Here is a 13,659-nt window from a genome sequence, read left to right as displayed (position 1 = left end):
GTGCCCCTGTGACAGGAGCAAGAGAACAGGTGCTTCCCTACAAAAGGGAGAGTGTTGCAAATATGACCTTAAACTGCGGGCTGGGATAAGAGCCACAAAAGGGATGGAGTTCTGTGACTGCTTGGGGACTTAATTAAGAGCACTGACACCCACTCAGTGAAAAGTCTGTATAAATAATGAATTTTCCCTGTATGTGCAGCCTGTGATGGAAATGAGTCTGAAATGTGTTGTCTTCTGGATGACTGACCCTGATTTGTTTTTAAATAGAACTATGTTTTCATTAACATAATTCAGATTACGTGGGACAAAAAAATAAGATCCTGTCTTATTTTGAAAGATGCCTGCTTTGAAAGCAAGGACATACTTTGGACAAGGGTGTATTACAGAATTAAAATAGAACTGGTTGGTCAAGGGATTGTAAACTTTTATAACAGCTGAAGTCTCACCATTTGTTGGGACTTAAAGTGCTGAAGAATTTTAGAATGCTCATTTGATGGCCACTGCCTGATTTTTTTTTTAGGCAGTCTAAAGCAATCTGACAGCTGTTGGCAGGAATTTTCAAATTTTCCCACATATAGCAAGAGAAATATTTTCAATTCCTTCCAGGCCTATTGTGCATTTGTTCAGTTAACTGACTGAAGGGAGCACACAGCTTAGTAGAGCTTTGAAGTGCAACTTCATTTTATGCCTGTGTAGGGATTGCTATTTCTCATAATTCAAAAATAAAAGTAAATTTACTGGAGAAAAAGGCCATCCCAAATCCCTGACTCAACGTTTGACCATTTTGAGTAAATTCTTGAGAAATTTTCAGTATGTAGTTAATGTAAAAAAAAAAAAGTCTTAAGCATGGCTTGTTAAATTTCAGCTGCTGATCAAACCCCTCTTGGATATCTTGTCAGGCACAGCTTGGAGGGACAGAAACAATCACAGTTGGATGTGGCACCTTCAAGCAATAAATTGGCGTCATCATCCATTGTTAGTTAGGAAAGAGTCAAACAATTTGACTTAGGTCTGATAATGAAATGTCCAAATGATAGGGACACAGGGATCTGGTATGGTTTTGTGCTTTATATTCAGGAACAGTCTCTGCTTTCTAATTTCTTAATACATGCAACCTTCCTCTTGCCTGACAAGTCATGCATTAAAACTGTCCAAATTGTCAATTAAAAAAAAAGAAAAATAACCTTTCAGTGTTTCCTTAGATGGGAACAGTATTATTATTGTGCCTTTCAGTTTGCTGTCTTTGTTCTGTGCCTGCAGCTGAATGAATTTTGCTTTTCATTTCTGTTTTTGGAAGCACTGCTTTTCTGCAGGGTGCAGAGATCACATGTCTCTATGTGCATAAGATGCTGGGCTTGATTTGTAAATGGAAATACAAGCTTGTCTCAGGCACAAGAAACATCTTAATTTAAAGTTAAAATAGAGGTTGAAAACCAACAACTAAGCCCTGAACTTAAGTTTTCACAATTGTAACAGACCTTTCTTTTGCCACCCCATTTAAAATATGGAAGAGTTGAGAATAAATGATGCATGGCCCATTCCATATATTCTTCCTTTCCTAATGAGACAGCCTTGATCCAAATCTGAGGATCCTTGCTCATATGTTGGCTCTCTGTTTTTTATTGTAAATGTTTCTTGCAGATTAGTTCACTTACTCTTTCTGGTTGCAATGAAAACAGGTTTATTGAAATCTTTAAATGTTACTGAAATAGTTCAGCAATATTAGCACAGCTGGGTTTCTGTTTTATAAAAGCATAAAATATAGCGAGGAATAGTCATCCTTTAATACACAAACACACATTATATGTCTTCATAAAAGGTTTAATGTGCTCTCTGGACCTTAAAAGCAGCTCAAATCTCTTTTGTAAGATAAATATTAAAGAAAATGCTGTCATCACCAGAATGTAGTCCAAACTTAGCAGCAAGGAGTTTAGCAGCCTGAATTTCTGTGACCTAAAGCACCTGCTAAAGACCAGCTTTAATCTGAAGAAACCAAATAAGAGAGGGTGGAAGGATCAGGCTATATGATCAATAAAACTGATGTTCTGACCAAACTACTGTGGAGGTCTGAGATGAAACCCTAGTGTTAACACTACCAAACTTGTTTTTGTGGAGACTTGTGCTGTCTTGAAAGCATTATGTTGATTATTACCAGCATTAATAATGGTACTATTAATCTAGGACATTAATAATAGTTATATTAATCTAGGACAATCTCAAGTGTGCTTGAAACATTGGGAGTTAGGAGAGGTTTAGTCTTCACCCTGTACAACACTTTGATCATGTCTGAGCTTCAGAGAGCTTGACAGTTATATCAACAAAGCTCTTGAAGACAAAAAGTGTTTGAAAGATGAGTCTGTGTGATGTATCTATAGAACCTCACTGAGGTGGATGAAAGCAAGGTGTGCTGTTCCTTGCTCCATCCTTGCTTGCTAGCATGGCTGTGCTGAGTAATGAACACAGCAATTATGCTCCTGGGTGAAGGTTTGCCAGCTTCTGAGCCAAATCAATACAAGGCAAATTTTACAGCTGAATGCTACTCATCACAGCATGAGGTGAATGCTTCTCTGGTGTCAGAGGTGACTGCTTGGTGTCAGTGAAGCTTAATGTCCTTAATATCTGCTTGAACGTTGCTCCAGTGTCTTGCAAAGAGGATGTGTATTGGTGGCAGCTGACTTCTCATGTAGCACCTTTTACTTTATACATGAGAATGACTAGATTATGACATTTTTGAGCAAGAGACTGTATTGTGTAGAAAACAACTTCTGCATAGTGTAGAACTATGCAGGCAGAACTGTTTGCAGACATCACTTAAAATGTCTTAAATGTTGTGTTGCTGGAAAGGACTTGCTCTACACAGGAATATCTCCTTCAGATCTTTGTCATCTGGTATAAATCTTAATTGAGATTAACAATAACTACTAATTAACATTTTGGAAACTTCTATTAAACCCAAAGGGTTTTTATGTGTGATGTTAGCTGCATCTCTAGCTTTCCCTGAGAAAAATTGCAGGGCATTAAGTGAACAGCAATTAAAAGAGAAGTTTGGAAAGCAAATATTGGTTTAGTTCAATAAACATCAGTTAAATTTCAAGACAGACCCTTACTTTCACCCTCTTTTTCTCACACCAATCCTTTTTATCACCCACTGCTTCCTAGTGAGTGCTGGACTTTCATTATAAACCCATTGTTTTGTTTTTCAATTGACAGAGAAAAGAGCAAATTTAGTTGTACTTTTATAAGTTTTGGCATTACTTGAACACTAACTTGTTATAAGTGCTTCAAGATCACAATAGTTCATCAAAAATGTTTATTTTTGGTAATTTTTTTCTTAAAAAGAGCAACTCAAAGCTGTTGTTGGTGAGCCAGTTTTCACATAATTTGTAGCTTTGTAAAACTATTAATTATTTTGTGCTGAATGTCTTCAGGTTATTTTGGCAAACCAGGAAAATAAGTTGACTTTAAAAGTCAACATCTATTTGATGTGGGATGATAAAGTTATTTTTCTGAGAAGTAATTTTATTGTAGCAGTCGGATTCTTGAGCTTTATAAAAGATTATTGCAGTACCAAATTACAGCTTTCAGAGAAATACACAGTGTTATTCTGAAAAAATAACAGAATAAAACCCCAAGGAATCTAAAATGAGTTACTATGAAAATCTTCCTTTCTTTAGTTTGGACTCTGTCATGCTAAGCTGAGAGTGCTTTGTTGTGGATGCATAGCTATTTCAGGTTTCTTGGGCTGGGGGAAGGAAGGCTCCAAAGCACGCTGAATTATTTATGCCTGTCTCTATTTTCTTAAGAGCGTGGCTTCAGCCTCTGACACTCATGTTCATGAGGTGGAGGATGGGATACTGCAATCTCTGTTCCATGTGTTAATCTCTCTTCCAGCATTATTTGTCTGTTCATTTTTTTGTAAGTGAAAAATGACCTCTAAATGAAGTTTCCATTATTCCAGATTGTCGCAACCTCTACGTACAGATTTAATAGCAATTTTATTCTGTATTGAGCACTTTAAATTTCTGATTGTGGATAGATATTTACTAGAGATTTTTTTTTACTAGATAGAGATTTTATTTATAATAGCACAAGTTGTTCTAATTGGAATTTATGATCTTTTTAAATATGTGTCAGCATCTGTAAGATCCTCATGTAAAATGTTTCAGGTTTTGATATTTTTAACCTGAAAGTTGGTTCTTTATGTTTATCAAGATTTATGGGTTAGTTTTCTTGAGGTGATGCTAGGCAATAACACACCCTTGTTCACCCTATTTCAGGAGCATTTCTGAACATTTCAATGCTCAGACATGTTTATAAAGCCATGATAATTGTCGTACCTGTTGTTTCCCTTTGTGATATTTGGAGCCAGACACTTGTTCAGAGAACAGCAATGAAGCTGTGAAGAGTGAATCCTACAAGCAGCAGCTGAGGGAGCTGTGGGTGTTCAGCCTGGAGAAAAGGAGGCTCAGGGGAAGCTTTATGGCTCCCTACAGCTGCCTGAAATGAGGGTGTAGTTGGCTGAGGATCAGCCTGCTCTCCAGGCAGCCAGTGACAGGGGAAGAGGACATGGTCTGCACCAGGGGAGGCTCGGGTTGGACATCAGGAGGAATTTCTTCACTGAAAGGCTTGTTAAGCATTGGAACAGGCTGCCCAGGGAGGTGATGGAGTCACCATCCCTGGGGATGTTTGAGAAACCCCTGGATATGGCACCTAGTGCTGGGATGGTTTGCTCAGAGGTTGGACTCGATGATCATGGAGGTATTTTCCAACTGTTTTGATTCTATGATTGTCTAATGGTTGTTACTCCTTTCCTTCTGCATTAAAATACTCAGTACTCTCTGTTTTACCACTGACAGCAGTGGTGATATATTCATTCAATTAATTTGGCTTGTCAGGTGTTAAATGTGACTTACCACAATGAGAAAAGATCTTAATAAAGGAACTTGTTAAGGAAGTCTTCTTTATAGTGTCAGAATGCAGGAGACTGGAAATAAAATATGACCAGGTGGAATATCACATCCCTGCTGCAGCCTGTTTTTGTCAAATAAAAAGATAGCAAGTGGAGTGTATTAGCTTGTGGCTGCTGCTCAGAACTCTTTTTTCAACCTTTGTGCCTGCAGTGATTTGAGGTCAGCCAAGCATGGTGCCTGTTAACACCCTGCAACTGCAGCAGTTATTCCATTGTGGAACAGCATAATGTACAGCTCTATTTCCAGGCTTCCATATGCAGAGTGATGTTGGATGTAGCCTACGATGGTCTGTACAGTCCTCATTTCTCTGAACTTGCCCATCTATGAGTGTAATGGTTTGCAATTGAGACAAATGTGTAGTTTACCTCTGCCTACACCAGAATGTAGGTCTGAGGTATGGTCTGCTGAGAAAATCAGGCCACTGTGCTTAACATGCTCTGTGGTAAAGAACTGTGTGAATGGGCAGCAAGCTGTTCTTTGAGATCTATTTGCAGTCATTCCCTGTGTTTTCTAAGGTTTTCAGGATTGCCTTTCACCGGAGGAGCAAACTCTCTGTGAAAAAAAGTGTAGGAATTATAGCAGTAGGTGGTTTTAATAGTCAGGCTGATTTATCAGAGGTACCATGAAGGAGTGTTCTTTTCCTCCTGTGGGTGAAAGATGTTTGTCCAGTATTGTGCTGTGTAAGAGAGCAAAGAGGTGGCAAATATATGAAAATGAGTATGAGGAAAACCTGAAACTGAATAAAGAAAAGAATACGAAGCAGGCAAGTAGAAATGTCCTGCTTAGACAGGTGGCTGCTAACAGACTGTTTGAGCTATGTGGTGGAGGAAGATAAAGTACAGTAGAGTTCTGAACAAGTAGAGGTTGTGGGTCTGTCTGAGAAATGGCCATCCTTGTCATATTCGAAATGAGCCAAAGGAGGTGCAGGGAAAAAGTGCTGCCTAGCAAACTGAGTAGATTTAAACTGCACTAGACTGCTGGATGGCTTCCTTCTCTGAAATGTAATCTGGGATACCAGTGCAAACTCCTCCACTGCCAGTCATGTTTTCAGGATTAGGTTAAAGCATTTGACCTAGTGTTTGACTGTTGCATACTTGCCTGTATGAAATGCACTGTGTTGAAATGACCTCTAGTTACTGGGCAGCTTGCTCATGCTTATGATATACACTGTGTGTTGAAGGGAACTCTAGTTATAGAGGAGCTTACTCATACTTTCATGCTTAAGAAGCATTACCAAAATGGCAAGTTTGTTTTTGGTTCAGTAACTGTTGGTGTATTTAAGGAAAAAAAATCCCACACTTACTCATACTTTCATATTTATAAAGCATTACCAAAATGGCAATTTGTTTTAGGTTCAGTAACTGTTGGTATATTTAAGGGGGGAGAAAATAAAATCTCACACATACAGTTGAGACTATTTCTTTCAGGGAGGTTTCAGAATTTTAAGGGCATTAGATGCCTACAAGCTTTTAATTCTTTTCCCTATCTACTCAGACTGTAGGTATGTAAATGTATTTGTTCAGTAACAGAATGCTGAAGTATTTCCCCTCTTCTTAAGCTTATCTGCCAATAGGTTTAGGTATTAATTTAATAAAAATTAGTATTGTATATAATGTTAACCTTTCTTGCTAGGTTCTTGGATGCTTAATGTTTTTTAGCTGTGTCGTGTATTTCAAATAAATCTGCTTAGTTAGTGTTTGGAGTAAAGGAAATACTTCTTTTGAATAGTGAGATCCTCACTAAATCTGCAAGTTGTTCAAGATTTTGGCTCATTTGGCAATGTATCAGAAGACAAATTTGGTCCTCTAAAAGATGAGTTACCTGAAGGCAGATGGGAACTCCTAGAGTTTTGGAAAGCAGTTTCATTGACATTACCAACACTGCAATACTCATACTTGGAGTAATTCATAACAAAGTACTGAATGGTTTTATTAGTGCTGAAGGTTGGGCAAACACTCCACAAACACACCAGGTTCCAATTAAACCTGGTGCTCTGAGGACTTGCAGGCAATGAATGGCAACTGGAGTGGGGCTTTGTGTCGTGTCTGTGTGCCAGACGCTCCTGTAGAGCCAGTAATGCCCCAGATTTAGAGGCACAATAGGCAGGTCTGCAGCCCAGGGTCCTCTGACAGATGTGCTTTATCAGCTGAAGTAATTCCAGCTCAAAGTAGCTTGTCCTTTCCCACTGGTCAGAACTCTGCTTATGAAAAGGGATTTGTTTGTTTCCTAATGCATTTTCAGCTCAAGTGGATGAATATAATTTTACCTAAATGGAAAGATTTTGTGAGTTCCCTGGGCAATTCATTGCCTCACGTTGTGTTGGTAGAGGGCACTTCTAACATGGAACTACTTGACCTTTTTTTGCAAGGTTGAGCATCTGTGTGACCTGTTCCAAGCCCACAGGCAAACAATTACCATTTTATGGATTACAGTCTTTGTAGAAAAGGAATTCTTCCTCTGTTTCATTATCTGCTGTTCTGTGAGAAGTATGTACTCAAATGGCACTGCTTAAGAAAAAAGAAAAGAAAAGAAAAAGCCTAATTTGAATGGTTTGAAGCATGTGCATGTAAAAAAGCAGCTTTGCACACTACCCCATGCCCAGCATTGTCTTGCAGAGGAATGTGGGGGGAAAACTCATGTGCTGATTGTTTCTAAGGAGAGCAAATGTGTGCATGTATTTTACTTCTTCAGGATAATGTAGAAGATTAAGAGAAACATGTTTGTTTATTTGGGGGCTGAGTTTCTATTGCTGTGGTAAGAATTATGAAGAAAATTTAGACATCTGTGTTAAGTGCTTTTTAAACAAGTGATAAACACCCCACATTTTTCTTTTGTAACCATATGTACCAGAAGTTTTTCTAAATGGTGGAAAAAAATGTCAGATATGGCAATGTACACAAGACCAGCTACAATAGTGTAATAGTCCTGAAACAGTTTATATTTTTTCTTAATATATTGTTATTGCAAACACTTAAAATTATCCTATAAACATGTCACATTAGCCTACATAAACAAATAAACAGCAATCAATTAACTTCAGGTAAGAGCAGCAATGCAGACAAACCACAAAGAAAATAAAGTGCAATTAGTGCTTCAGTCTCTTTCCCATCTGAGTAGATAAATTGACTGACAGTTTTTGATGTAATTGTGCTGTATCTTTGTTCTGTTTCCAGTTATACTATTGATCTCTTTTAGGAATCCCTCAAACATGTTTTATCTTTCCTTTTAAAAAATATTAAAGTGCATGTAAGCAGAGGGAGTAAATTATTTAAAGTTATTCTGTGTCTCTGCACTTGTCTGAGTCAGCAGAATACATCTAGGTCATATGTTCCCAAGGAGCTCCAGTGCAGAGTATCTTCTTTCAGTGGGGACAAAGCAGGCTCATCAAGGCACAGTTCTCTTGCTTTTTTTCCTATTTATGCCTGCAGAAAGCTTGGGTGAAAAATGATGCAAATTATTATATTTTTTAAATTAAATTCAGATAAGCTTCCTTCGAGCTGACCCGTTCTTCCCTTATCATTGGACAATCAACTGACAGAGGGAGTGCATTCCCTCCTAGCTACAGCTGGTACCAGTTGGCTGGATGATTCTCTAATGTATGCAGTTGTGAATAAAAAAAACCCCACAAGTTTTGTTTGTTGATGCTTTCTTTCCTTCCTAGGATGGCTGCAGCTCCTCCAAGCTACTGTTTTGTAGCCTTCCCCCCCTGTTCTAAGGATGGGCTGGTGGTGTTTGGGAAGAACTCTGCACGGCCCAGGGATGAAGTACAGGAGGTGGTCTACTTTGCTGCTGCAGAGCATGAGCCAGGAAGCAAAGTGGAGGTAAGGGTGAATTGTTGCATTCAAACTGTGAGAAGTCACTGTTACTGGAAGAAATGAATACTGTCTTGTTTTCCCATCAGATTGTGGAGTCCTTGCTCACTTCGCTCAAATCTCTTGAGAAGAAAAAGACAAGATTTTTTTTACAAGTCTGAAAATGAAACTCACAATGTAACTTTTTTAACTGGGGAAAAATCCATGACCTCTACTTTTTCTGGCAGACAGGAAAAACTGCTCACATCTCAGATTCCTGCACCATGTAGTCAATTGATTTACTTTTAAGGGAAAAATATCCAGGCCAACTTGAACTAGAAGCTAATTTTCAGAGTTTGTCACGTGCCAAATGAATTGTTCTCATTCATGGTTGTTGTTTGGCAGTAATGGGGCCTGGCTGTGCTACACAGGTTGAAAAACAGGAAATCTGTTTTTCAGAAATTTAGCCAGAAATCTGGGACTTGAGGAACTTGTGTTCCAATCAGGGAATGTGAGAGGAGGAGAATGAGAGTGCTCAAGCTTTGTAAGCCAGCCTTAACTCTTGTACATGCCATGGACTCTGTTGGCATGTTCTGCAGCTGGGCACCTGCATCATGGTCAATTTTTAGTGCTGTGGCTTTTCTTGAATCCAGGCTGGAGTCCTGAAGCTGGACACTGATGCCATGGATGCAGGTAGAAAGGGACTCTGCTGGAGGTTATTGTAATTGTAGTCTGTCACTGCAGCCTTGTTCTAATGACAGAAGAAATGAAAGGATAAACAGATGTGGAAGAGTGAAGCAAAGAGACAGATGAACAAGAAGACAGGAAGAGGGGAAAGTGTAAAGTGAAGGTGGAATGAAGAGACAGAGGCACCAGAAGGAAAGACAAGGATCTGTGCAGGCAGTCATTTTATCAGAGGAGACAGAGCCTGATGTGGCACTGCCAGGAGCTTTTAGAGTCCTGGGTTCTTGCTCTGTCTGGCAGCTGGGAAAGCAGAATCTGTGAGGTTCCCTGCATTCAGCTTCCTCCTGGCCCTGTGGCTCTGCAGAAGGCTGAGGACAAGAGGTGTTCTGCACCAGGCTGATGTCTCTCATCCAAACACATTCTGTATGGATCTAGTTGCACTTACCCAGAAGATATCTGAAGGCCAGTGCCACTTTTAATGCTGTTTTTCAAATGGGAAGACTTCCAGATTTCACAGGGCTTGGTGCTCTTCTTTCTAATAGTTAATATTCTCTTAATTCTTTTTACTGCCAACATCTAGTACTACTTATGCATTATTAAATGGTTTAATTTTGGATATAAATAAATCCCCTCTCCCAGGAGCACTATGCACAGTTGTGCTTGTAGACATGTGCTGGCATATGTAACACAAGTGTGACAATAAGACAAGAAGAAAGCTTCAGAGCAGTTTGTTTTAAAACATTTCTTCATAGAACGAGAAATTGGAAAAAAAAAAGTTATTGGGGAAGAACAACTTTGGAAAGCTTCTCTGTTTTGTACCCTTAATGGAGAATAATTTGTAAGAACTCACTGTAAGATTTTGGTCTCTTTGCCCCATATCTTACTCTTTGATGAGATTGTCATAATTTGCTGAAGCATACAATTAAGTCATATATAATCTATTATGATTTCTCTTTCACACCATGATTAACTGGTTCAGTGCCTGTTTTTTAGAATTCAGTCATGAACTCAACTCTTTGGCCAGACCTTTTAGAAGCAGGAAGCATAATTCCTTTTCATAGCACAACACAGTTTGTAGATTTAGTCTGCCAACAAGGATCTGCAAGCATTCTCCTTAAATGCTGAATTTTTTTAAAAGGTCAAGGTAAAGTTTGTTGCAGTGTGGTGAAGATGCACTTTTAGATGACAGACTGGAGGGGGCTATTTTTTTTTTTCTAAAGTAGGGGCTTGAGTCCTAATTCATGGATACTTTGGCTTCTGCTGGTCTGTGCTACTACATAATTCTTCCTTAGCTATCCTGAGGTTTCTCAAGTAAAGTTGTGTACAGCAACATACAGGCTCCAGATGTATGCCAAAATTCTTCCTGTTTCCTCCTAGCACAGGATAAAAACATCATCATTTTCTCTGAGAGCAGTGCAAGTAATTGCTTATCACTGCCTCTTCATCACACTCAGCACTAAGTATTGTTCATGTGCTTTTATTTTTTTTTACTCATGCATATTTCGAGTAGAGGAAGCTGGTTAAACCACAGAACTGATTTTACTTGTTTTGGTAGGTCCAAGGTAGCTGTCTGGTAGCTTTGCACATTCGTTGTGTGTTGGTAATGAGTGGTACCTCAGAGACAAGAAAAGCTACAAGGAAAGGCTTGGATCCAGCTGCTTCCCTTGTTAAGTACCAGGCATGCAACACCATCTACCTCTGAAGCAAACTTGTCAGAGGTAATTAACTGATGGGGGAGTGGAGAGGAGTGTCAAAGCTTCTATAGGCAGCTTTGACATGCTCAGGGTTAATACTTTGTTCTTTGAAACCCGTGAAAGCTGCCAACACTTCAGTTACTCTTGGTGTAGGTTTTCTTTTTTACTACAGCTTTCCTTCCCTTGCACTTTGTAAAACTAACTAAACAGCTCTGAGAAACTAAATGTATGATATTTACAAATGGAAAAATGGGACCAATCAATTTCACACTACAGTTTTTCTAAGTCAGTAATCCTTTGTGCCTCTGACTAGATTTTTCTTTTCATCCATCCTAATGTTTTGGGTTTCTTTTTCCCAAATGAGCAGCTTTTCTCTCCATTCCATATTGTATACTTGCTTTGCTTTCCTTGCCTTCAATGGACAATGGTAGTGGGCTTGGTTTTCATTATGTTCTATTTTTTGCACGCAGTATAGTTCAGTGTGTATCAAATTGTGATTACCTGTTTGTGGCTGCCACTCATGTTCTGAATTTCTGTTAAGAGGTGGTAATAGCATGGATTGTTCTACAGAACTCTGTCAGGGAGTTTGTATCCTATTTATTTCCTATTTCTGTTCTGTGCTGCTCCTGTTTGTATCTGTGATACTGCACAGTGGAACCAAAAGTGGCTCACAGTGAGATTGCTGCCATAAAGGAATTGGGAGGGCTGTGCTGTACAGCTCCCAGTCAGTTTGTGGCAGGTCTCAGGGGAACTCAGTGAATACAGCAAGTCATTTTCAGCCTGATCTTTGTGCCTCAATCTACCAGACAAGTAACCCTGCAGCTAGCTCATCAACATAATTTCTTCCCTCCACGTCAGCAGGTTCCCAAGACCCTGAACAATGGGGCTTTTCATTAAAGGTCCCTTTTGTGTATGTGTGTGACAACTTTCTCAAAGGTTTGTTCTTCCCTTGCATTGCAATTTTGCAGGGGCAGATGCTGATCAAGCCCTCTTCCTTGTTGTAGTGCTCAGCCTATTGAATTTGTGTGAGCAGGTGAAGCATTCCTCCCCTAAGCATAAATAAGGTCCTTTTTTGAATTCCTCTACTAAAAGTATGTTATTTTTTTTTCCCAGATGTGGATTTTAAGAATTTGTCACGTTAGTGAGAATTAAGATGCAAGCCCCTCTGTCTTATTTTCAAGGTAGATTTTACTTACTAGATTTCTTTTATTCTCTAGTAACCTGCTGTGGTTTTCCTTGTGCTGAAGAAGTCTTGGCAAAATGACTTTTTGTGGATGAATTTCCCATGTGGATTTTTTTTCTTTTAGATCCATCTTCCTTTCCTCTAATTTGACCTTATATTCATGACTTCAAAATAGTCTTGGTTTCTTGTTTCACTATAGAGCTGTAAAAGCTCTTTCACCTTAACAGCATGCACTTCTTATAGAGGAATGGATAGGGGAAAGTAGAAAGGGTAGACTAGCAAACAAGTCTATAAAACTGTGGAACATTCAAAGTTTTTCTACTATGTTGGTATTAAACACAGATCTGGGCTAAAAGCCAGCCCTCTGTGGGGTAGGAGGAATTTTCTTGTTCTCTAAAACATCGTGACATAGTTATGCCTTAGTTATTCTTTTGTTTTTCTCTGTTGGCTTTTTGGTTTTTTTTAATGGATATCATTCTACCTCCCCTTGCTCTGAGTTTTCAGAGGAGCAGTAAGATGTTTCTCTGTACATTGGTCTGAGGACTGCAGACATAAAAACTCACCTAAAGGGAACTGTTGGGTCCCTGCCTGGTGTCACAAGACAGTATAAAGCTTGGAAAGCAGACTTTGACTGTATTAAAGTTGGCTTTGTATCACCTGGTGATCTTAATCCTGGTGTTTGTAACATCATCACCAGGCATCACACCAGTGCTGCAGTTCAGTTCTGGAGTGCTTTGGTTCCCCTTTTTGCCAATTATTTGGGTTTTCTGCATTGTGTCATGGGCAAGGTGTCCAGAATCTGGTAACAGAAGTCAGTCAGCAGCAGGATCTAATGAGAATTTGCTCTTTGGGAAGCCTCCAGGTGAGAGTGGCAGTGCTAACTCACATTGCTGCAGGTGTGGGTGTAAACCTGGGCACCCCCAGTGACACTTCCCTGGGAAAGTGATGCCTGGCAGGAAACCTTGATGAGGCACAACAGTGTTTGTGCCTGTGATGGAGCATTTTGCTTACTCTGTGTAGACAAATGAGGGTTTAGCCTGCAGATTTGCAGTTCAGAGGGGGTTTAGGAAGCTGCATTCCTGCCTCTTCACTGAGACATGCTGCTGGCTGGTCTGGCTGGCAGCAGAGCTCCTACTCACATGGACTGGAGGCTTTGTCCAGGCCACCCTGCTGGAGCTCACCCTGAGACTCCACACAGAGGTAAAGGAGAGGCACCATGCAGGCAGACAGCAGCCACTAAAAGAAACTGGTTGCTGCCTTCAGCTCTGTTGCTTGGCTCATGTGAGTGTTTTCTCTCTTCTGCTCCATTGCAGGCCACTGGCCTTGACACTGATGTG

General features: G+C 39.6%; 1 protein-coding gene across 1 annotated transcript in view; it reads left to right on the top strand.

Annotated features, from left to right (window-relative positions):
* SCRN1 (secernin 1) overlaps positions 1-13,659 on the top strand; it is a 39,266-nt gene that overhangs the window by 2,378 nt on the left and 23,229 nt on the right. Inside the window, exon 2 of the mRNA XM_036407037.2 lies at positions 8,632-8,791. Within this exon, the coding sequence (XP_036262930.1) occupies positions 8,633-8,791 (159 nt within the window). The 5' untranslated portion in view covers position 8,632. The remainder of the gene's footprint in view (positions 1-8,631; positions 8,792-13,659) is intronic.

This window comes from Molothrus ater, chromosome 1 (genome assembly GCF_012460135.2).
Source record: "Molothrus ater isolate BHLD 08-10-18 breed brown headed cowbird chromosome 1, BPBGC_Mater_1.1, whole genome shotgun sequence".
In the NCBI taxonomy this organism is placed as follows: Eukaryota; Metazoa; Chordata; class Aves; order Passeriformes; family Icteridae; genus Molothrus; species Molothrus ater.
Note: the sequence above shows the minus strand (reverse complement) of the source record. Positions and strands in the feature narration are given on the sequence as shown.